General features: G+C 42.0%; 2 protein-coding genes across 3 annotated transcripts; one reads left to right on the top strand and one right to left on the bottom strand.

Moving 5' to 3' along the window:
• The first annotated feature begins 1030 nt into the window (after nt 1-1030).
• On the top strand, nt 1031-10418 carry dhx34 (DEAH (Asp-Glu-Ala-His) box polypeptide 34). 2 transcript variants are annotated; one of them, XM_087176548.1, is made up of 16 exons: nt 1031-1440; nt 2770-3081; nt 3368-3622; nt 3716-3818; nt 4061-4278; nt 4361-4535; nt 4714-4907; nt 5018-5119; nt 5230-5493; nt 5921-6094; nt 6215-6320; nt 7168-7274; nt 8084-8350; nt 8556-8747; nt 9776-9920; nt 10088-10418. In XM_087176548.1, the coding sequence occupies exons 1-16, from the start codon at nt 1336-1338 to the stop codon at nt 10228-10230; spliced, it is 2862 nt and encodes a 953-aa protein (XP_087032674.1). In that variant the 5' UTR covers nt 1031-1335; the 3' UTR covers nt 10231-10418. The 2 variants fall into 2 exon arrangements, with proteins under 2 accessions (XP_087032674.1, XP_023271824.1); XM_023416056.2 differs by having other exon boundaries at nt 1031-2040.
• A 1957-nt stretch (nt 10419-12375) lies between these two features.
• On the bottom strand, nt 12376-18555 carry spred3 (sprouty related EVH1 domain containing 3). Its single transcript, XM_023416057.2, has 6 exons — nt 18319-18555; nt 16388-16553; nt 16055-16223; nt 15885-15946; nt 15601-15759; nt 12376-15085 (listed from the first exon to the last, which is right to left on the bottom strand). Exons 1-6 carry the CDS (start codon nt 18327-18329, stop codon nt 14081-14083), a joined length of 1572 nt encoding a protein of 523 aa, XP_023271825.1. The 5' UTR covers nt 18330-18555; the 3' UTR covers nt 12376-14080.
• Nucleotides 18556-24618: the final 6063 nt, after the last annotated feature.

Raw genomic sequence — 24618 nt, 5'->3', positions numbered from 1 at the left:
GTTGTTTTAAAATGGACCACAGGAATAGTTGGTTAGTTGTGTAGTTGGTAGGTTAGTCCTGACAGCTTATTCATATGTGGGCGGGGATCCGCTAATATTTAACTTTTAGAGGAAAGTTTCCTACTCAAGTCTCGGCTCATTAACCTGTCTGTTATTGATTAGAGGAGCTGCTGTGATTGGTATTATTGAAGGGTCCCATTGCTCCACCTGCTGCTCTCACATATATTCGGGGTGGGTGGTTGTGGTGGCTGCTTTCACTTTTAACAGCATGTGCACCATTTATTTAAAATGCAACAGTTCTAAAATGCGAGCAACTTCGGGAAAAGGATTTGCACGTATACAATATGTGCTTTGCACCATTTTTCAACTGTAAACAATACTACAGCAACGTTTAAGTGTTTCTTTCTGAAAAACAGATAATAATGGGGAATAATTAATTAAAAATAATTAAATATTGAAGAAAAAAAAATACAGTATCAATGAAGTGCTCAAAGAACTGGTAAACTGAGGTGAAATCAAGGAGGCCACTATCACTTATTTCTTCATTCTTGGGTTGTAAACAAATAAATTATAGGGGACAGATCAATTTGCAATGGACGTGCACACACGTATTTCTTTATCACAGAGTGTGCGGGAGCACCGGGGTCCATCATGACGGGAGAGCAGTTTTTTTGCCTCTGAAGTCAGATAGTAACTTCATCGATCACACCTTTAATCAATTTTTATTTTTTTTCTCTCACAGCGTTACGCCTGCAGTTGTGTTGAACTTCCTTCCTTTTTGTAAAATATTGTTGAATTGTAGAATTAATATGTTTTGTTGTTCATATCTTTAAATGTAATTTTCCGTATTGATACTGCCTTGTATCGTGCAGTGTGCTGCGATAATGTGGCGTTTGACAACGGTCATGTCAATAAAGTCTCTTTAAATTTGAATTTGAGAGATTCACCTCGGAATAAATATGATTCTACTCGGAAGATTTCAAAGAACGGACCGGGAACGGTCCCACTGTATTATTGTTCCCCTGGTCTCCGCAGCAGTTGGAGCTGTATTTGTCTTGTCCAACAGTTTTAACATGTTATTGTCCAGTGACCTCAGCTGTTACCGCCTGGAACAATGTTAAGGACTTGTCCTCGGCCTGTCTCAGACATATGAATACAAAACATCACGCTCCGGTATGAATGGAGGTCTGTAGTTTGTCTTATTCAGAAGTATCAATCAGGTTAATGAAGCTGCTGCCCGTTTCTAAAGCCGTAAACATGATGGTTCCAACCATTAGCAGCGAGTGAACCTGAATCCTGTTTGGTGTCAAAGGAAGCGATTAACTCCCAGTAAATATGGATTCACACAGGAGGAGAGGAGACCGGAGCTGGGACTGGGACAGCCCGCAGTGCCGTGCTCACATGGACGAGATCTTTTTCCGCCAGCATGACTACATACAGGTGGGCAGCCCGGAGCACAAAGAGTTCTGGGCTTTCTTTGAACGCTTCCAGAGGTTTAAAACAAAGAGGGACATGTCTGGGTCAGGGGGAGACAGACGAAAAGAGGACAAAGAAGAAGGGAAGGACAGAGCAAAGACTGGAAAGGTAGATCTTGGCCTTCCTAAAGAGTATGATGCTCGCTACCGGATTAATGTATCTGTGTGCACCAGGGACGTCGAGGAGCGCCTGGGAAAGTCAGATCACAGAAGCAGGCAGAGATCCTCAGGGCCAGGCAATCAGGAGATCTCAGACTGCCGTCTGGCTCTCCTGCACTTCCTGGACTTCAGCCAGAGACAGAGCTTTGGAAAGCTGGCCAAGCTTCGCCGGGAGCAAAAGAACCTACCCATCTTCCAGTACCGGGACAGGATAGTGGAGCTGGTGCGAAGTCACCCTGTGGTCGTGGTGGCAGGGGACACAGGCTGTGGGAAATCCACCCAAGTGCCTCAGTATCTTCTGTCATCTGGCTTCAACAACATAGCCTGCACTCAGCCTCGGCGTATTGCCTGTATATCCCTTGCAAAGAGGGTCAGCTTCGAGAGTCTCAATCAGTATGGCTCAAAGGTTTGTCATCAGATGTAGATTTTTATCAAACCATATCATAGACTTGTCAAGCACAGTTTTAAAAGCAATTTGTTGACTTGTCCATGAACATTCATCCACCCAGCACATAAAATATCTAGAAGCACTCAGTCAGAGGCAACTGGAATTGTGGGAGATCTGTCATTTAACCAACTTCATCTGTTCATCTGTTCATCTGTTCATCTGGTGGGAGGCTCAGGTGTTTTCTCCTCCATAGGATTCACAATTAGTCAGTAGAACTAATGAAGCTTCTTGGATGAATTGTGAAACATCTTCAAGTCCAGCAGCATTTGACTGATTGAGTGACCAAAAAGTATTCAGTTGCACTGCTGCCAACTGATTATTTTCAGTCAATTATAAAGTGAAAATACTAAACATTTGCATCACAAATGTAAACAAATGCTGTTAATTTTGTTTTATAATGAAAATGTATTTGTTTTTGTTAATTAATGTTAATTAAGCAACCAAGCGAGAAATATGAATGTATTACCTTAACTGTAGTAATGTGTGGAAAGCTATTTCCCTCTTTATTAACATTGTATAGTCTAAATAATTAATCAAAAAATACAGAAACATAAAGTAGTAGAAAATGAAAATCATGAATTGCAGATTTAGTCAAATATATTTTCTTATTTTTGCAGCAATGCAATAAGTACTTATTTGAAAAAAGAAACCGCATTAGAACTCATAAAACACAATGCTTATTTTCAGGTGGGGTACCAAATCCGCTTTGAGACCACCCGGACCACAGCCACCAAGCTTTCGTTCCTGACTGAGGGGCTGCTGCTCCGACAGATCCAGCAGGACAGGACGCTGGCTCAGTACCAGGTGGTGATTGTTGATGAGGTGCATGAGAGACATCTCCACTGTGACTTCCTTCTCGGGGTCCTGCGCTCTCTGGTGGCTGAACGCCCAGACCTGCGACTCATCCTCATGTCAGCCACCATCAACATCAAACTATTCTCTGACTACTTCAGCAGCGCTCCTGTGCTGCAGGTACCAGGCAGGCTGTTTCCTATACAGGTAAGCAGAGGACACACTGTAATTACAGATGTAAATATGCATCTCACCAGAAGAAATCTGTTTTCAAAGCAACTAGTTTTGGTCCAAAAAGGGCTAAAGACCATCTATCCATTACTGTCAAAAATCTGAGAATAAAGGGTTTTTTATTTTTAATAATAATAATTGAATTAAAATTATTCTTGGTAGTCTAGTGGTTGGTCTCGAATCACAAATTTTAAATTGCCACCTGCAAACTAAATTTGAAAGTTATTAAATATATATTTCTTTCCCTGTTCCCTGTACTAAGGTGATATACCAACCCATTCCACCTGAGGAGCAGCCATCACGTTCAGAGAAACTGGATCCCAGACCGTACCTGCGCATCCTGCAGGGCATCGATCAGCGTTACCCCCCTGAGGAGCGCGGCGACCTGCTCCTCTTCCTTAGCGGTGTAGCAGAGATCTCCACCATCCAGGAGGCCTGTCAGATTTATGCCACACATACACATCGCTGGATAGTCTTACCGCTGCACAGCACGCTCTCATTGGCCCAGCAGGATAAGGCACAGTCAGCTTTGTTTGGATATAACGTTTGAATCTGATATGTTAGCTATAGTTTATCTGTTCTAACTCTCTGTTACCGTGTTGTTCCTCAGGTGTTTGATATTGCTCCTCCTGGGGTGAGAAAGTGCATCATCTCTACCAATATTGCTGAGACCTCAGTTACGATCGATGGGGTGCGTTTTGTGGTTGACTCAGGTATGGAACTAGTAGTACATTCATAGCTACCTAAAGAGTCCATCCTTACAAACCTAATTTTGTGCAGCCTAGCCTTGTTCAAAATCACAAAATTCAATTTTAAATCTAATGAGTATCACAAAGGTTTCAAAGATACCGTTTTGTCAAGCTGAACTTTATCTTTGAAGAAATTTAAATAGCAAACAAGGTCCAAAAAATAATAACCATATCATTGAATTGTTCTGTTATTTGTTCTTTCATAGGAAAGGTAAAAGAGATGAGTTTTGATCCTAAGGCAAAGATGCAACGCCTACAGGAGTTCTGGATCAGCCGAGCCAGTTCTGAGCAAAGGAAAGGTCGAGCCGGTCGTACAGGTCCAGGAGTGTGTTACCGCCTCTACGCTGAGTCCGACTACGACGCCTTCGCACCTTATCCTGTGCCTGAAATCCACAGAGTGGCTCTGGACTCCCTCATTCTCCAGGTCTCCAGGAGAGCAATTCTTTTGAATTCTTCCCCTTCCATAGTTAAACACTAGATTTATTTATGCTGTTTTGCTCCTGCAGATGAAGAGCATGTGTCTTGGAGATCCACTTTCGTTTGTCTTCATTGATCCTCCTCCAGCTGCTAGTATCCAGACAGCAGTAACTTATCTAAAAGAGCAGGGGGCGCTGGACAGTCTTGGTGAACTGACCTCTATCGGGAAGTTGCTGTCACAGCTGCCTGTGGATGTGGTCATAGGTAAGATTCCCTCCACCAAAACCAGATTGTCGGTTTTTTTAGTTTTGTTTTTCCATCTGTTCTTTTAAATAATAATACAATGGTTAAATAAAATGCATACGATGAAAAGGCACCTTAGCATCATGTAGGGCTTGGCCTCTTCTGGTTGAGGTCAATGTATATGTTTGTGTTCATTCAGGGAAGATGCTGGTACTGGGCTCTTTGTTTAACCTTGTGGAGCCCGTGTTGACAGTGGCAGCAGCCCTCAGCGTGCAGTCACCTTTTCTGCGCAGCTCACAGCACAATCCAGACTGTGCCACTGCCCGCCAGCCCCTGCACAGCAACCAGGGAGACCCCTTTACCCTGCTCAGTACCTTCAATGCCTGGGTGGAAGTCAGTAACAGAAACATTATGTGACAGCGGCTTTTTAATATAAACAGATTTCACACTAATAAATGATGGTTTTCACTGTACTTAAAACAGTTTGTGTTTGAGCTCAACAGGTGAAGGGAGAGAGAGGTGGTGGCTCGAGGAAGTGGTGCAGGAGGAGAGGCTTGGAGGAGCAGCGACTGTATGAGATGGTCAACCTACGGAGACAGTTCAAGGCAGGCTACTGACACAGTAGTTCACACATTAAAATAAAAAAGTTTGACGAGTTTTTTATGTGTGGGTGTGGGTATTATTTCCAAGTATGAGCTTCCTCTCTGGTTAACAGGCGTTGCTGAAGAGCCATGGCCTGCTGGAATCAGAGCACAGTGCTCCCTCTGGTGGTGACCGTGGACAGCGCAGGGAGAGGCTAACGGAGAGGAGGAAGCTGCATCAGCTGAAGAGAGAACACGAGCAGCAGGAGGGCAGCAGACGTAAAGTCCTGAGGCTGGACGAGGGCCAGGACGGAGACTTGTCCTCGGGATCAGACACAGAGGAAACGACCAGAAGAAAGAAGGACAAGGAGGGATCAGGACAGAACGTGGATTTACAGGTGAACTCAGAGTAATGGTGTAACGTGGAAAAAAAGGTTTCCCTGAACCTCACGTGCAACATTTAACACTCCCAAATAAATTAACATATATAAACTCTATATTGCAATATTATATGATATATAGGGTATGTACAACTACAGTAACTGCTGGGACCATGTGTAGTAAATACTGAATGCACATATCCTTAATATTTTAATTAATATTATTAATTAATTATTTGAATTAAGCAGTTTTCAGAAAGACCTAGAGGGGAACTTGTGTGGTTTCTGGCAACATTATATCACAATATTATCTTTGTATAAAGTGGAAAAGTGACGCACATATGGTGTCAAGGCCAAGGTCATTTTTACAGACGAGGATACGTTTGTGTCTTTGTGCATGTTTGAGATGGTTACACTGTCTGTGGTGCTGTTTGGTCTGCGACAGGAGGTGAAGTTCAAGTTGCGTCACAACATGTCAGAGCTGCAGGAGGCGGTCACCATCAGTCAGGACCTGTCCTCCCGCCAGCAGGCTTTGCTTAAGCTGCTGCTCTGCCGAGGCCTCTACCCTCAGCTGGCACTGCCCGATGAACACAACTCCACCCGCAAGGACTCGGAGCAGGTCAGGCCTCCTGCTGCACCTACTCCCTCTATTAGTTTTAATGATACAATAGGAGGGGGGGGGGTCTGTGTCAGTAAAGCAGTTGTTTACCATTCTACTTTGTGATTTTACATTGTGCAGGTGTTTCACACAAAGAATAAGCAGGGAGTGGTGATTCATCCGACCAGTGTGTTTGCCAGTGACCCAGAGGTCTTACATGTGCCTGAGGATGACTGCAGAGAAATGGGTAAACCTCTAAAACACCTTCTTTAGAAGTACTACATGTAGAATCTTTAAACTTCATTCATGAATAAATTACCCTAAAATGACCCTATTGTCAAGGTTAATTGTGTCATCTGTTTTCACTCCATTGGTGTGGCTGTTTTATGGATTTTATTTGAAAGTTATAACTCTACAGTGAAAGCCGAATCTGGATAGAAGTAAAACACAAAAAACACAAGAAGGCTTATTTCCAGTTTCTCCCAAGGGAAAAGAAAATGGAGAGCAGTATCAGGAGACTGAGCATGACGAGAGAGGCAGACACATGCAAAAAATACAGTCATGATTTACTGTTCATAAGAACAAAACACACCTTTGAGTTACATTGGGAGATTAATCCAGGAAATGTTGAATGAAATCCACCGTGATGAGACATTTGAAGTCAGCGGTTCAAACTTGATTTCTAAATCATTTTAAAGCACAATGTAGGCAGAGCTTTTAAATCTAGAAAAGACAACATCTGTTGCACTGATTTGTTTTATTCGTGATGATGTTTCTTAAATCTTAGGCCAATATCTCAAAACATTTTTTCTTTATGTGGTAGAGACTAAGTTAATACCTGGTTGTTCTGCACTTGAAGAACCGCGCCCACCGTTTGTTGGTTTCATTTGTTGGTTTCATTTGTTGGTTTCATTTGTTTGCGGTTACTGACTGCTACTGACTCCAAATTCTCCACATAACATCTATTCCCCTGCCTCCTGATCCACCGATGAATTCTTTTTTCATGTGTTTGTTCCTTTCAGTCTTCTTATTGTGTGTGCCTCTCATCATATCTCATCTGTCTCTCCCTCTTTGTCTCTGTTTCCTGCCTGCAGGGCCTGATCGAAAGGACAGCAGCAGACACCAGCTGCTAGCCTTCGTCACTCTGTTGGAGACCAACAAGCCATATTTGTCCAACTGCGTGCGGGTTCCAGCGCTGCAAGTTAGTACAAGTGGGATGTGGGATGTTCCTGTTGCCACCACAAACTGCCGAATGTTTTCTTTTCCTGGATTAGCCCTAATAATGTTAAATTCATCTGATGATAAACCCATATGATCCAGGGTAGGCTCTCCTGTTATCCATTATCAATACACTGGTTCCTGCACTGCAGTATTATTGGTATACTGGGACCAAGTAACACTGTTTTAATTACACGTATGGATTAGAGGTGCTGCCCTTTGTGCATAAGAGTATTATTTGAGTTTTCTTCTTGAGTTCAGGCACATATAGTAGAAAAAGTATATGTGATTGTGAGTGATTCCTATTTCAAAAACTGTTTTGCCATCTTAAGGGTATTTTACACAGATATTGTTATCAATTATATAACAATTTTAACCACAAAATACTGGATTAATTGGTTTAAACTGATAATCACAGACAGCGAAACAGCTCAGAATCTGCCATTTAATTACATTTCCTAAATTTTCAATTCAGGAAATGGGCAGAAAATGTAAAATAAAAAAACTGTCAACTGTACAGAAGTCACTTTAAATACTACTGCAGATTTTATTTTTATAATCAGATTTTCAAATATGTTTTTTTTTTTTTTTGTTTGTTTTTTGTTTTAGTACAATTTTGACCCAATTTTACATATTTCAATATTATGTCACAAAACTACCCATATAATGTGTCATCATCATTGAGGGAAATACCTTTCGTTTATCATGCTCTAATTTGTAACTCCCAGCTCTGGTCAGGTCACACAGGATGCACTGTTATTAATTTTGTGTGTACCTCCATGCCCTCACCAGGCTCTGCTGCTGGTAGCGAACTCTGTGGACAGTAATGCTGACTGTACGCGTCTGGTGGTGGACAGCTGGCTGGAGCTGGAGCTGAGGGAGCCAGAGGAGGCCCTGAAGGTGCTGTCCACAGCGCTTACTCTCAGGGCTGAGTGGGAGCGCCTCCTGCTGGCCCAGCTCGGACAGAGCACAGTGGGAGGACCAGCAGTCCAGGGGGTGTCCCGCAGAGTGATGGAGAAGCTGAGCGAAGGTCTGGTCCGCTTCCTGCTCTATACTGAGGTACTGATGCAGTTCTGACCTGGTGGTTACAGGATAATATTGTCCAAAAACAATAAGTAGCTCATACACATACTGGTGAATATGCATTGCTTGTGTCTGTATTGTTCATTTTTGTTTTCCAGACATTCTCAGTGACTCAGATTTTCATTCATCTTTATACAATCTCATTATATACAGTATACTGTCTTCTTACCTTACTTCCCAGGTCAGTTACAGCCTGCGACGACTCACAGCTTTCCAGACCCAGAACCTGTACATCGGCCCTCAGTCTGAGTCTGAGCTGTCTGACAGCAAAGCTTCAGGTCTAAACCCGCTGTTTCCAGGAGTCGAGGCCAAGCCGCACCCCATTAAAGGAGGCCTGCGTGTCAGCAGCTCCTTCACCTACAACTGTCTGGCTGTGAGTTTGTCTCCATGTTTGGATATGAAATTTCCATTATATTTATTTGCGGAACTTTGGGTCAGCTGTACCAGTTCACATATGCATAAGAGTTCATCGTCATTATTCCATTTGTATCACCAAATGTTAAACCAATCAATTAAAGGCAGCAATTTCATGTCTTTCAAAGGTGAGAAGTGCCAGTATCAACATGATTTTTCTGGATGTTTACCCCATAGGTGGAATTTATTTGATTCCGGGGATCCAGAAGTCATCATAGATGACAAACAGAGCAATTTATAACTCTTGAACACTGGATTGTCCCTTTGCACATTATTTGTCACCTCATCATCCTCCAGATGAACACAGACATCATCAAAATGTTTTTTCTGTCCGAGTGTAAAGGTGTTGAAAAGGTGGTGACATGCACATAACTGAGGTTAAAGCTTGTTGCCTCAACAGCTGAACAGAACAGAACTAATGGACAACATTAGTCAGGGTGAATTCACTTTCCTCAACAAAAGGCTTGAGAAGGTATTAAAAAGTCTTAAATTAATTAGTTTTTATGTAATCCATCCATCCTTCAACTTTCTGCTGCTTATCTGTGTCCATTGATATAAATATCAATAAATCAATGTACTTATTAAATAAAATACTAAATAATTGTAGGCCTTATTGTCCCTATTGGTTTTTCCTCATTGTTAAAAAATCCTACTAAATTTAATTTGATGAAGAGTTGTTAAACAGATCAGCTTCCATGTATGAAGAAGTGTAGTAATGCATGTATGTGAAATAGGGTGTCACGTGGCAACATACTTTACCTGAATAAACAAAGGTTACAAATAATTAGAAACCAAATACAACAGAAAGATTTAATTCCCTAAAAAGATATCTTATCTATATATTTATATCATGACTCAAACATATGTATTTATATTACTCGTGCTTAAAGAATAAGTGCTTAAAAATAATATATGTCATTTGGAGTTGACTTACACACATATTATTAAGTATCATCGATCCTTGTGTTTTCACTGCATGATTTTTAGGACTCTAAGGACCTCTACAGTGAGTGTTTACGCACTTTCTGGAGCTGTCCTAACTGTGACCTCTACATGCCTCTGACTCCACTGGAGCGCATGCAGCACGAGGCCTCCTGCAGGCCAGCAGGAGAACAGCAGCAGGCGGAAGAAGGTTAGGAACTCCTTATGTTATCTATTTTGAAGTATCTTTTTGGTATTAGATTACTTAAACAAATGCACAAGCTAACATACTCAGCAGCTGACAGATAATTGGTGTCTATAAGTGTTAAAGAGATTAATAATTTGAGACTAATTGAGGGTATGTGTTGTGGTTTTCAGAGCCTGCAGATGAAAAGCCAGGCTCATCGTCAGTGTCCAGTCTCACCAGAGTTTATCACTGTGATGTCTGTAATGAAGACTTGACCCTCACCCCAACTGAGATCCTCAAACATAAACGGCAGCACATGTACTCTGCCAAGTAACAGACCACTAACTGACCGCAGGACCCAAAGGACAACAACTAATCACAACTTTTGTCTGTTCTGTCGAGGATAGACTGAATTAAGGGAATAACGTCTTTTTTTTTTACATAACATTTGTGACACATTTCCTTCCTTTTGTACTTGAGAAACTTTTAAATTAAAGTGCTGTTACTTCCCTCTGATGATAACCAGATATATTTTCTGTCACCTTCTGTATAGTTCTGTTCCAATAGGGGATATCCACATTTGTAAAAACTAAAATCCCAAAATAGTCCCAAGATAGTCCAGTCCCAAAACAATTGTTCCAAAATTTAAGCGTATTATGGTGTTATTCAAAGGCTGGAAATATAGTAAACCTTTGCTTAACAAAAGAACACGCTTAATGTTTTTCCAGATTCCTTTGTGAGCCTCGTGGATGTTTTGATGCAGTGTTTGGGAAAAGGCACAGTCAGTTAATGACATGTACGAGTGAGAGAGAAGAAGACACTGATTTTAAAATATAGAGTGAGGGTTTAATAATGATACAAACCCACGATATGTAACACCTCAAAGCAGCACATTGGCACAAAGTCAGAAGTAAGACAGCACGGAAGATAAAAACCTGTCTCAAAAAAATAAAGAATCAGAATAAATATCTCAATAAATAAATAAACAGGTAATATCTCATTAATTACTTTGAAACTAATAAATACGTACATTTGAAAATATGCACATCGGCAGAAATCAATGAACAAAAAAGTAAATAGTACTTAATACAGAGTTACTTAGAAATCATAAGTTATTGATTACTCAAATCAAAAGGCACATTTATTAAGATGTAAGAATGGGGCCTGCAGTTGTGAACGCATGACTGTCAGTACTGTACTCTAACACCATTTCTGGACCAGAAGTAGCAAACTGTGTGCAATGGCTTTACTAGTTCTGTATATCTGCACCATCGAGTGAACATGTGTGTCTGTGTGTTCAGGTCTATGCATTGCAGATTTGTGGGGATTTTGTGTGTTTGTGGGGGACAAAGGGTTAACGTGGGAACAGGGAATGGCAGTCTTCTGACCGACTGAGTTTGTGTTTCCTGCTTTTGTGACAGGAAGTCTTTTTTGTTTTTTTTGTTTTTTTTGTTTTTTTTTTGTTTGTTTTAGTTTTACCTGGGCCAACATTGTTGGCAGGCTGGCCTAGTAGTGAAGACGACCAACCCATAACCGAGAGGTCAAGGGTTGTGTTCATCAGTAGTTCATCAGTAGTCGTGTGTCCTGACTCTGAACCCCACTGCCTGTTCACTCACTTTAAGTCACTTTGGATAAAAGTTCTTGGCTAAACCTAAAATGAAAATAATCTGCTGAAGCGTCTGAAAGGTTCATTCTGCCATAATTTAAAGTCTACCAAGTGATCCCTCATTTGAGACATGAGATTGCAGTATAACTAGTCAACACTGGTTTCCCAGTAATATATGTATTACCATCTTAAATTTAAAGGAGAATGCCTCTGGATAAAAAAGAAATCCCCCCACTCTTTTGAAGATATCATCATTCTGTGATGCTCAGTGCATTTCATTAGTTATTTTGTCATATTTGTTTTTTGTCATTTATTTTGCAGAGCTCCACTTTTACTCAACCTGCAAAATCAACATCTAGCCTGCTTTGTGATCACTTACAATTTTTAGGAAATCTTTCCAGAACTCACAGAAAACCAGGCGTAAGCTTGTTGCATTCGGTAGTTGGTTCTTTGTAAAAGTGTGAAGACCAATAACAACGGTTACATCAATATTAAAGCCTCGGTTTTTCCAGTCAACAAAAAAAAAAAGAAAAGAAAAGAAAAGAAAATCTAATGGATCTTGTGGCTGCATTGCATTTTGGTCAGGAGTCAAATTGATATCTCTCCGTCTTCTATAATGTATTTCACCTTGCATGATTGTTAAACTGGTGCAAAGTGCAAACATTAAAAAATGATGTTTATATTGACGTATTAGATTTAAAAAAAAAAAACAATATTCTGTTTAAAATTTGTTGGAGCTGTGATTCATCTACCTTAATCAACCCTTGGCCAGGTATTAACTGGAAGTAGAAAAATATACCACCAATCTGCAAAATAGACACAGAAATGCAAGGTACATCACCAGAAGCATTTTTAAAAAATGTCTTGGGGTGAATTAATTTTCAAGTCCAACTATAAACTTACAAAAACCTTCTTCACACACTTTCTAGCATCCTCAACACCTTGGGTGGGATAAGAATTTGAAGATTGTTTCTGACTCTGCCACATCACCTCAGTGGGAAAGTTTGAAAAGGTTTAGGGCAGGACATAAAATAGCAGCTTTTTTTTTTTTTAACTTCATACTTAAAGCAACATTCAGCAAACACATCCGCCACTGTTCCCAAACAAAGACCTTCCACCATTCAAATGTTTTAAGTTAATGTGTCTCTTTTCTTATCACAGGGTCAACAGTCTTCAGCACGGCGTGTTTATATGTCACACACGTGAGCTACGTGCTGCTACTCAAATCAAGTTTGTGTTCCTACTTCTCTTTTCTGCTTGATGTCGAACACAATAACACACTACAGTATTTAGTTCCAACACTTTTCAATTTCTGCGTAGTTTTCCCTAATGTGAGCGACTGGTACAAAAATACTCTCTCAATACATTGTTCATTGCACTTAAGTTTTTGGTGGTGTCTCATTCAAAGGCCTAGACATGTCTACAGATTGGTTAGCACGGGGTCCTGTTTTCGTTAGTCTTTGGGGCCGGGACTGTATGGTCGTCGTGTACATTAGGTAGAATAGACTCGCTCAGAGACCTCAATTGTAAGCACCTTGACTGATTTAACAAGTACAGTGGTTGGATGTGATGTTTTCTATGATTGATATTGAAAATAGGTGAAAAGATGAAAAAATATGTGTAAAATGAGGGTGTTTAATGCTCGACACACATTCTTGATTTTTTTTTTTTTTCAGAAAACAAAAATAATCTTGTGTTTGGTTACAAAGGACCATAATGAATCACATTATGACTTTTAAGTCTTTGTGGTTGTCATTGCAACTTCCCCTAACAATAATTGTCCCTTTGCATTTGATAACCTTCCTTCCACTGTGGTCTACTACTTTAACCGAAAGACAACACTAGTGGTCTCAGATGCTAATACTTTTTTAAAGACTGCATTCACTCTTCGTCACTCTCTTCAAACCTCTGTCTCGTTCTCTTCTTGACCAGGGTTTGTTTGTGTAACATCTGAGGTAAAATTAGAGGTAAAGGGTGACATCTGTTCATCTGACTGATAAACAGGCCAACATGAAACAAATAACTTCCCCAAGATCTCATGTTTGTGAATACGTGATAGTGTGTGCCACTGGGGGATTCTGTCAATATGTTTTACATTTAATAAAATATACCAATTAAAATTATTACAATCATATATATAAACATCTTTTGTTTTTTGTGTTTTTCTTTCTAAATAAAAAAACAAAACCAAAAAAAAAAAGAAAACGGACATTTGAAACAGTGTACACATCATCGTTGCCTCTGCCACTCTTCCCGTCGTAAAGTTTCTGACTGCTAACTCTAGATCAGCCAACCCTCAGTAAATCCACTATGAAGGCTCCAGATGACTCCCACAGAGCCTGGTCTGAGTGCAGCGCACCTTCAGCAGGCATGGACCAGCGAGGAAGGCCCCAGGTTGAAAAGAGAAAGAGCGGAATGCAGTGGAAGGCCGTGGGGCTTTGGATGGCCACGTCAGGGGTCTGGGTCTACTGAGAGCACTGTTCCACCTGCTAAGCTCCTGCGTCCCTACAGATGCTCTCTCCTCTCAACACCCAAACCCTCTTGGTCCAGAGAACCCCTCCCACCCCCTAGCCTGGCCTCATCGGACTGCCTTGTGCTTTCCCCCACAGCAGCCACACCTCTCCCCACACCGCAGGCAGGCGCGCAAAGGCAGGTAGCAGCACATGCAGGGCACGAAGAGCGACAGGGCCAGGAGGGCCAACCAGCGGGCACAGCAAAGGGGATGCGGGTGACCCCCCATCGAGTCATCACACGAGCAAGGCTCCCAGAACTCTCCCTCAGAGTCCGACATGCAGTGGTAGAGCAGACTCTCTGCACACCACACACAGGTCCACTGGCGCAGGCAGTGCAGGGCCGGGTCTGGGGCATCTCTGCAGCGGCCCCGCCCGTTCTCCGAAGCGCTGAAAACAGAGCGGCAGTACACACAGCGAGATGAGCATGACGATGAAGCCTGAGGACACGGGCTGTCGTCATCAGGGGAGATTACCCCCGGGTCACCGCTGCTGCTGGCCCCTCCTCCTCTCTTACGAGTCCGCGACCGAGGCGTGGCCAGTGAGGTGTGGATGCAGCACGGAGAGGGCGAGCCTTTTCCGGTCTCCTGGGGTGAGCCAGCACCTGAGGACACGCCTGACACAGCGTTGGGCATGGACATACAGGTGGGCGACGACGAGGACAGACGCTGGGAAGCTTTACTGTCCAAGCTCACGGTCACGTCGCAGCCTGCCGTCCCCACTCCTGCCAGCTCCTTCTCAAAGCGAACCACGCACAGCTCTGACTTGTCCTGCAGACTCCCTCCGCCACCAACGACCACACCCCCAGTCAGCCCCCCGACCATAGTCCTGGTGGCCCCGGCCCTTCGGTAGTCCTCATAACCTCTAGAACCCCACAGGTCTTTACAAGGGTCCACACTGCGAAGGTCTCCCTCTTCCAGCAGAGAAATGGTAGGTGAGAGGGGCGACAGAGGAGATGAAGCTGGGGGACCCACAGGAGGAGTAGGTGGAGCAGGAGGTGGGGGCGGGGGTGCTGGGGGATTCAGCACAGCCGTCATTTGTGAGAGCTGGTGCTGTCCCGGCCTGGTGTGGATCTGTGGAGAAGGTATAGGATTACAGAGTGAGTCAGGAACAGTGTGTACTGTGGCAGCAATTACAGAAGGTTCTCATCTCTAGGATAACTCTGGATGCACAAGTGATCAAGAACCCCTAATCTGATAAGATTTTATTCTATGGGATGTCAACCGGTTGTTAAGATTTTACTTTTACATCATGTAGAAAAAATATGTCTCTGCTGGAGGTGTGGGGTTAAAGGTGAAAGAAGAAGGAAAAGAAATTCTAACCAAAAAGTCAAACTTCTGTGTTTTTCTGTGTGAAAATGTCTAATAATGAATTTGAAATAAAGTTAATTTTGCTGGAAACCCCCGAATGGACACAAGGAGGTTCCCAGAACCCTCTTTAAAAACTCTTTTTATATGGTAATCATTATTGGAACTCATAAGTGTGACAAGACCAGGTACAGAGAAATCTAATGAATATTAAATCAACACGTGTCTGTTCTTTTGGACATCTTGTTATCACAGTGAAGTACCAGAAGGTGTTGTTCTACCTGAGCAGGTGTCTGAGTGGTGACAGCATGGCTGGATCCAAAACTAAATTCATCTGACTGCACGAAGCAAGTAGACGACGACTCGCTCGTCACTATGGTGATGGGTTTGGGAAGCATCTCCTTTCTGCTGTTGGATGACGACTCACTTCCTGTATGGGACTGGCAGAGGCTACATGTCATCCAACAAGTCAAAAACACCAATAACTGCATTGGGGCCCACAGGGAGCATAAACGAGCCCTTTTAGACAATAAATGCTCAGATGACAAACTGCTCGGATACTCACAGCTTGTCCATCATCCTCGGTGTCTGCTTCTTCTGGTGTGGAGGATGAGGGCGAGTCAGAGCCTTGATAACATGAAAAGAGAGGATTTAAGCTTTCCTGAATATTTCCTAACGCCGATTTGAACACGACTAATGAAATCAGTTCTTATATGTGGCTCGTGTTATCTCTACCTCTGTCGAGCTTGTCTATGACAGTCTGCAGCCCTTTCTCAAAGGAGATGGCATCGGCAGGACTCTGGAACGTAAGGCCAAACTTTCGATCTTCTACCCGCCAGTGATGGAAGATGGGGTTCACCTTGTTGTACACTAACCCCCTCTGCACTGCACACTCCAACACAGGCTAAAGACACAAACAGCAACCCCAAGCAAGCCAGTTAGTTCACCAATCAAGATATAGAACTTCCTGAAAACTTGCCATCACATGACATGCATCTACAGTCTTTAGGTGGTGTTGAGGAACAACGTGGCACCAAAGACAGCCATAACACACACGCACACACTCACTGCTCGATCTCGCAGCCGTTCTCCACGTATGATGTATTCTCTCCGCCCCCTGCCGTCATGAGTCCGCCCCTTACATATGACCACATGACTGAGGCCGCCACCTCCAAGGGGCACCCAACCGCCACTGGAGTCATCACGTGTCATCACCACTGCACGAACACGCACGCTGTCAGGGAAGCCGAGAGAGTGAGCAGAGGCCCAGGCTGATTAAACAACAATGATACACATACACGGACGCACATATACAAATACACACGCAAACATGCACGCACTGACACACACGTTCATTCAGCTGAGGAAGGAGAAGCCTAGATCTACTTCCATAGAAGTAGATCTATACAGAAATGCAGAGCAAATGTCAGTGTGGTGACTGTGTGCTAAGGCAACTGTTTTCAGCCTTGTTGAACTAAGGTAACATGAGGAAATTCACACAAAGAAGACACAACTGACAGCTTGGCCTGCACGAGGACTGGCGCTGCAACATGACAGCTCAAATGAATATCATACAGTAAAGAGCCGTTTTTTCTAATAGTCCATGATCACATGATTGAGGTAAAGCTGATCTTAAACTAGCATGTGAGGACGATAAAGACATATGAAATATTTAGATGTGTCAGCTTTGGCGTTATTTCAACATATCTGCTGCTAGGTGAAGATGAGAATTAAAACGCATGTTCTGTGTACGATTGACTGTCAACTATATGCGCTGAGAATAAGGCAACTATAATGCAAATGGCTAGAAAGAAAGAAAGAAAGAAAGAAAGAAAGAAAGAAAGAAAGCAAGCAAGCAAGCCAGCGTTGGGGGTGGGGGTGGGGGGTGGGAGGAGGGAGGAAGAATGAGTGTTTCCCAGATAGATGTATCAATGAACGCACCCATTCGCCATCAGAGGCCCCGGCATTCTTGCAAAAATAAGCTCTGCCCTCGCCAATCGGCTGAATAATTCAGCACCGCAGTTCGACATGTGCATGTAATGCGTGCACAGCAACGTCTCTTTGCTATTTTCAAATCAAGCCGAATTTTAATTGTTGCAATTATTTTTCCCAGACGCTCCTTTTCTCCAAACCGCCCCTGCTGCACGCACTCATTAACACACCCCGATATTATGTTATATTTTTTATGAATGGGATGGAGGGAGACGGGATTCGACATCGCACCGTGCGTTTATACATTTCGCCGGAAAATGTATTAGGCCTAAATACAATGCAATCGCGTGTGAAAAAGGGGAAGGAAAAAAGGAACGAGTGGGTGAGAGGATGGAGAGGAAACGAGAGATGGGGGGAGGGGGCCGATTAGAAAAGGGAAGGAGGAGAGGAGGGGTGAGGATGAGGGAGAGCGAGAGAGAGAGAAAAAAAAATCACATTTCATTCATAAAGTTTGGCTTTAAAAAATCATAATGAAACCCCGAGACACGTTGATAAAAATCACAACGCCTCCATCCCTCCCTCGTTTTACTGTAGCCATGTCTTGAATGACGCGATGCTGGCCCCAAACTCGCCATATTTCGCCTTTTTTCCCCATACATTTTACACATTGACTGATTTCATGACTGTTTTTACCAATCGCTAGCCACGCATTTAGTTTTGAATTGTTGCATAGCTTCTTAATACATTTCAGTATTATTATTATCTCTTATATTGTGCGTGTAGATTGAGTGCCGGTCGTCTAAAAGCACAGGTCCACATGTAGGTGGCTTAACATTTATCACATATTGGCATGGATATATCGGAAATGGGGTGTATGCTGTTGATTCAAGACTACGTAATGGTGTTTTTATTCTCGGCAGCCTGCTAAATTGTAGAGCAACGATTGTGATAATAGTGCATGATGCTGGGTTGGTGTAACATTGATGGCGGTGGCGTTCTTTCTATCCGTTTTGGCGGATGGCTGAATATATATCTGCAATGTTAAAAATGAAAATGTAAGGACTTACTCGCCCTCCATGGCTCGGTGTTGCCCGCCGCTTGCAGCAGCCCACCCCAGGGTCTCCTCTCTCTCTCTCTTTTTATCCTCCTTTCAGGAAACACTCACAGACTCACTCACATTCTCTCTCTATCTGCTCTCATTTTCCTAATCTTTCTCTCTCTCCCTCTCTCTCTTGCTCTCGCTCTCTCTCTCCACCTTGATGTCGTTTCGGTGTATCAGGATAGGCTTGAGGTTGCAGCAGCCATTTTCCGCTGGCAGCATCCTCCCTCTCCCTCCCCCCTCCCTCCTTCTCTCTCTCTCCCTTTCTCTCTCTCCCTCTCTCTCTCCAAATCACTCCCTCGCTTATTCCCTTTCTCACTCTACCTGCCCTGTGCCAACACATCCGCACTAATCATTGACAGCATCATGGCTTTAGGTGGGATATATGGTTTGTCAGTGTAACCATGTGATTGGAAATTATTGAAAGTGAACATTGACTTGCTGATATATGCAGTGACGTGGGTGGTAAGTGAAAAGCTCGGAAAACCTTCAATGACCTCCGGGTGATCCTTTGATTGTCACGGGGCAAACACATTCTATAGAGCAAACTTAAAATATAGGTAAGATCAAATTAGTGTATTTGCCCTTCATTGCATATTTGCTGACATTTGTGTTTTTAAACAACGCAAGCACAGCCTGGCTTATTGTTGTGTTCATATGATTATATTCTTTAATTTTTAACAGTGCATAGTTTCCTATCATGGACAGGAAAAGAACACAATCTGTCCCAGTGTCCCTTAAGATCCTACAGTGTTGAGCAACAAAGGTTTCAGCACCTTGGACAGCAATACCTCTCGCTTTAAAGACACGGCGGCGTCTTCCACTTTAACACACGCTTCATTAGGTTTTTAAATTGGTGAAATGACTGAACCATTGTGAATAATATTCTATTTGCAGCACTCTGGACTAAGAATAAAGTTATTTTATATTACTTTGTGGTTACTTCATTTTTTTAAATCCTTAAATATACAAATCTGATGTCGCATTGCCGTCGCAATCACGATTTTGGCTGGTTGTTTTTTTTATAGTATCATAGTGAGAATAGTGCTTTTATTTTATTTTAAACTAATAATAATAAATACATAGCCTATATCCTATGTCATCGAGTATGAAAACGGAACCAGAATGACTCGACGGTCAACAGTGTCTCTACATTGAATTGGTCACTTGTTGCAGGTAACTAGCCTTCAGTAAACTTACACTGGGCTTTAGCATACAGCATATGTTAGCAAACACTAAGGCCACGGGTGTTTTCGTGGTGTACAGAGGGTTAAGAGTTGTATAAAGTAACAAACCAAACTTCAGTAGGCCTAATTCAAGTCTTTTCCAGAGTAGTGGTACCTACATGTCAATATATGGCTCTTTAGTCTCAGGGTAGCATTGTGCGCCCGTTTAGCGTGTCGCAAGTGAGTTGCTTTATTTCTACGCAAAAAACTCACACAAAGAACTGTCTTGTAGGTTAATGGTTACAAAACTGAATGGCATTATTGCATGCTGTCGCCAGGTGGCTTTGAACCACTTTGCGCCCATCAATGATAGTAACGCTTTTTTTTATCCACGTTTGTCCTTTTGCTCCTAAAATGATCTGAGACTGAATTAGCAGTTACATACCAGAGGAACTCCAGATCCAGGTCCAGATGCTGCTCTGTGGCTTCCTGCACTCAAGACTCTGGGGAGGCGACAAATTCAAAAGACAATTTCCCGGTCTGGATCAACAGAATAGCACACTTGTATTTCATGTTTGCCTTGTGCAACCCTGTTGTTGAAGTAGAGTTAAGTTACTGAAACCAGTTAATCACACAGGTTAGTTTCGTGGTTTTAACATAACCGTATTTATAGCTCCTTCCATTAATTTGAGGAAATAACGCCACGTATATCAGCACCAAGGACAGAGCCTCAACAACCTGATTGCACACAAATAGCTACTTGTTTCTGATGGTTCTGTCTTCACTTGTACAGTCAAATTTAAACAGTTTAAAATGTCATGACATGTGTTTTACATATAACTTTTTACAAAATGAACGCAAAGGACACATTTATCAAATCTTGAAACTAATCCACACTTAATTAATTATAACACTCTACTACCGATAGGCTTATAATTCTATTTTACAAAAGGTTAATGCAGTGGCGATTGATATGAGCCAGCATAGTCTTTGACACTTAAGATTTAACGTAGTACCAATTTCTGATAAGGCACCATTCATAAGGGGTTTATCAGACGTAATTAATGGATTTAGTGATGGTTAAGGTTTATCAGACGTAATTAATGGATTTCGTGATGGCTAATATATAATTTACTAATGCTTTATACTTTAGTTATGAGCCATAAATAAGAACAACTTTTGGGTTGCCAGTTGGTGGAAAATCTTCCACCAGCATGATATTTTGCTCGGCTTTGACATGTTATGATATAATAATTTAGAGTTTGACAAGCTGTTGATATGCCTGCAAAAGGGCGTGTAGAAAGAAAAATACAGTACAATGTGAAATGTAGTTCCCATTCTGCTCTTTGAATAAAGATTTGCATCTCTGTTCTCTGTTTAAATAAAAAATGTTTTGGTTAATAACGTGGGTATATGTTTCCATCCAGAAATAATGCAGTTTTAAATGTTGGTTAACTATCACTTAGGGGTTTTTGCTCTTTCTAATAAGTCATCCGGTTTGCAATTGTAAATGTCAGAGTGACATTAAAAGGTTTCTCAGTTTCCAATGAGTCCTTAACAAAAGTTAGAAACCTGAAATTATAATAAATCATTAACAAATGATTCCATCTTGCAGTGGTGCAATGGTTAAACAGTTCATTGAAGAGGTCTCCTTGATGAATTACAGAGCTTGCTTGCCTCATGCAAGAAGAGTATATTCCACAATCTGGCAACCCAAAAGTGTTAACTGATCTATAAAGCATTAGTAAATGGTGTATTAACCATTATTAAATCTATTACAGCTTGTAAACCGTTTATGAACGGTGCCAAACATAAAAGGGAAGTTCATTTATGCCAACATGGACAGAGACTGTACACTTCCACCATCACCTCCACCACCTGTGCTTTGTACCCTGCCACCTTCAGTTTCCCATCAAGAATAATACACACTGCAGGATAAACATGGCGGCTTCATTATATTTTACCCATTTTGCCCGGTTGGTGAACATTTGTTGCGCTACTATAAATGAGCGTCCCTCAGGTCAGGGTGAGGGTGTAACAATGGCTCTGATCACCAGCAGCCGCCTGTAACGTGCGGATGTTGTACGGTTTTGTTTGTTAGAGCAACTGACGAGTTGACACACCGTTACATCAGGATTAGTTTGTCAGTACAACTTGTCTGTTAATCTGACAAACGTCCCCGCAGACCGCCTGGCCGACCACTTAGGTTAGTGTGCTTAAAAAACTGAACTCAAATAACTAGCTAACCATAACGTTTGCCTGTTCTTAAGTTAAGCGGTTTATTTGTGTAAAGTTAATGTAGCTTAAGTGCATTCTTAAAGAATTTTAGCAAACGGTTACAACTAACGGTAGCTAACTAGCTACCTTAATATACACATCAACTTACTTGCTGCGCATCTTTAACCTTGTGTAACTTGAAGTACCTTCCTGGAGCTACAGCATTTAACAGAAAAGGAAAAAATCAAAACGTTTTTTTTTTTTTCTTTTAAAGAGAGCAACGGAGCACAACAGATATTTACTGTTAGCATACTCTGAAATCTGTGGGAAACGCTGAGGTACCGTTAGTCAAACTTAACATCAGTGGTGAAGAACTGTAAATACTTAGCTAAGTACAAATTTGGGGTAGGACTACTTGTACTTTACTCGAGTATTTTCTTTCATGCCACCAGCCGTATACATCTACTCCACTACAAACAAAGAATTCTTTTTGCTCCACTACATTTACATTTTTGAGATTTTGTTTTACAAATACTCTCTTTATAAGACATTCAAACATTGTATATTCATTTTTGTACATGGTATATTATTTGTGGTGTGCCACATGCTTGTAATGTTAACCTCTATGGTCATCTACTGTAACTATATTTTGTTCTCTAATTTTGACCAAACTGTACTGTGCTCTGGCCTAAATGAAAAAAAAAATTCATAAAAACACTCACAACTCAGGTAAAATCACTATAAAGCAGGGCATGCAAGTGTCTCCTTGCATCACCTTTTATCTGCCATTACAGGATAAGGCTGGTGTTGGGACTATTTTCAGGAGGATTAATATATATTTCGGGCTCTATAGAGAGTATTTACAGCAGCAGGACATTGTATGTCGGATTGAGTCGAAATAAACTACAGTGGCTGTGGTTTGCGGTAATGAAGGAACCTGTCATCCAATGCAATGATGTGGCACACTGATGTGTTTTTTTTTTTTATAGTTTATGGACAACAGTGGAGTTCTACATTACATCTATCATCATCTATATCAGGCTGTGGATACATAGGCCAGAGTTGGTAGGATCAGTTATTTCATTGGTGGATTTGTTCTTTCCATGGTAAGACTTATCCTTTAAATCTGCTAATAAGTCAACATGTATATTTTGCAGGAAGGCTGAATAAGAAGGATGGGTATTCTACAGTCAAAAAAGGTGAAACAAAAGGAAAATCATCCATACAATAAGGATATAAAAAATGGGACCACAAAAGAAGCAGCAGATAGTCAAGGAGTGGGCCCTACTCAACTTATTAATCATCAAATGGAACCCAGCAATAGTAATGATGCAATGACCACAAAGATGGACCAAGGTCGTACAGTTGATGCCCCTGAACTTCAGGATTTATCTGAAAATTTAAGCCCTCCAGCACAAGTCCTGCAAAAGACAACACCCACAGTGCCGATGCAGCAACAGACAGACAGACAGAAGATGTGTGGCCATTCTCAGCCTGAGGAAACTAGAAATTTCACACTATCACAGCAGAATCCTGCAGCTAAAAAAACGACAGGGGTAACACTACAGATGGCAAGGGCTGCTGCACCATGTGACAAGGGTATGAGGACTACTAGAGACTCTGTCCATAGCTCAGCGATATTTCCCTCAGTCCAAGTGTCAGCACAGGTGCTCTGCAAAGACACCTTCCCTCAGGTAGAATGCAGGTGAGTTGAATTCTTTGTATGGAGAAATACATTTTAAAAGCATTACACACAAAAATGTTATTTGAACTGCAGTCTTTCTATGTAATTGGTAACTTGTTGAACTTCTATCTGCCAACTTCACCAGCTCATGGAGCACAGAGGAGCAAGAGACAGTCACTCAACTTTTTGGCTCTAAAATGCAAGAAGCTCTGCCTCACAAGTGCATAGAGATAGTAAGAAGTGTACCTACAGAAAACCTACACGGCAAAGAAGCAGAGGCACAGACGAAAGCAAAGATCACCAAATCACCGAGTCAGAAATCCAAGTGTGTTCTCTCTAATATGAATGTAGCATGCCATGCAACAGACAAGGCTCACAACATTGAACCGCTAATCACAACTGCAAAATCAGGTCTTGCTGAAGAGCATACCACCAAGCCCGCAGAGTCACTTGACCATACAACGCAAATGTCAAATCAGCCAAACACTCAGGTGAACAATAAAGAAACTGCATTACGCAAGCATTGCTTGAACCAAGACAGTGTCACCAATGTATCAGTTGTCTATCAATATTGGGTCATGGACAAATCAGAAAGAGGCAGAGCTAACGCTGCCAAAATAAGGCTAAGGCAGAAACTAGCAAAGCAATTAAAGGCTCCACCAGGAGATGGCAGTAGGAGTTCCCAGCAAACAACTGAAGAAACAGTCACCATTGTGCCAGAGAGTTCACAGCAGCAAATTTGCACTGCCCTGGATGAAAACCCAGTCAAGAAACACAAGAACCAACAGCTAATACCTCAACCTAACAAAGCTGACTATGGAAACACTTCACCTTGCATGCAAAAAGTCAGCATGAAAGCTGTAGCACCACATGTCCCAGTAGTGGAGAAGATGCCTACAGCTGCCCCAAATAATGGTGCCACTCAAAAGGCAGGAACTGATGCAGACACAAATGTCAAGTTAATGCTTCAGTTCGACCTTAAGGTTTCCCAGCCTCAAGATACTGTTGCTGTTAAGCTAAATAAAAAATGCACACCCATAGCATTAAAGCAAAACCAGCCTACGAATAATACAGGAAGTGTCATTATGGAAGAAAAACTGAATGGGAAAAATGGTCAGGTTGAAAAACAGGAGCCAGACATCACCGCTCCAGTGAATTATCGACACAAAGTCTGTGGTGAGGGTCGCTGGCCCCAGTTTAC

This window comes from Seriola lalandi, unplaced genomic scaffold, assembly GCF_002814215.2.
Source record: "Seriola lalandi dorsalis isolate HSWRI2012SDOR001 ecotype SW California unplaced genomic scaffold, Sedor1 jcf7180002054560, whole genome shotgun sequence".
Lineage (NCBI taxonomy): Eukaryota > Metazoa > Chordata > Actinopteri > Carangiformes > Carangidae > Seriola > Seriola lalandi.
The sequence above is the reverse complement of the archived record's forward strand: the minus strand, read 5'-3'. Positions and strand labels throughout refer to the sequence as shown.

Bases quoted from the DNA above. Each gene is read 5' to 3' on its own strand.
- spred3 (XM_023416057.2), bottom strand. The intron at 15,947-16,054 runs GTAGAGATAACA...CATGTTATCAAG, and splicing joins CATAGACAAGCTCGACAGAG to GCTCTGACTCGCCCTCATCC. The intron at 15,086-15,600 runs GTAGAACAACAC...CCTTCTCCACAG, and splicing joins CCACTCAGACACCTGCTCAG to ATCCACACCAGGCCGGGACA.
- dhx34 (XM_023416056.2), top strand. From the start codon at position 1,336: ATGGATTCACACAGGAGGAGAGGAGACCGGAGCTGGGACTGGGACAGC. The intron at 4,536-4,713 runs GTAAGATTCCCT...GTGTTCATTCAG, and splicing joins GCCTGTGGATGTGGTCATAG to GGAAGATGCTGGTACTGGGC. The intron at 7,275-8,083 runs GTTAGTACAAGT...TGCCCTCACCAG, and splicing joins TGCGGGTTCCAGCGCTGCAA to GCTCTGCTGCTGGTAGCGAA.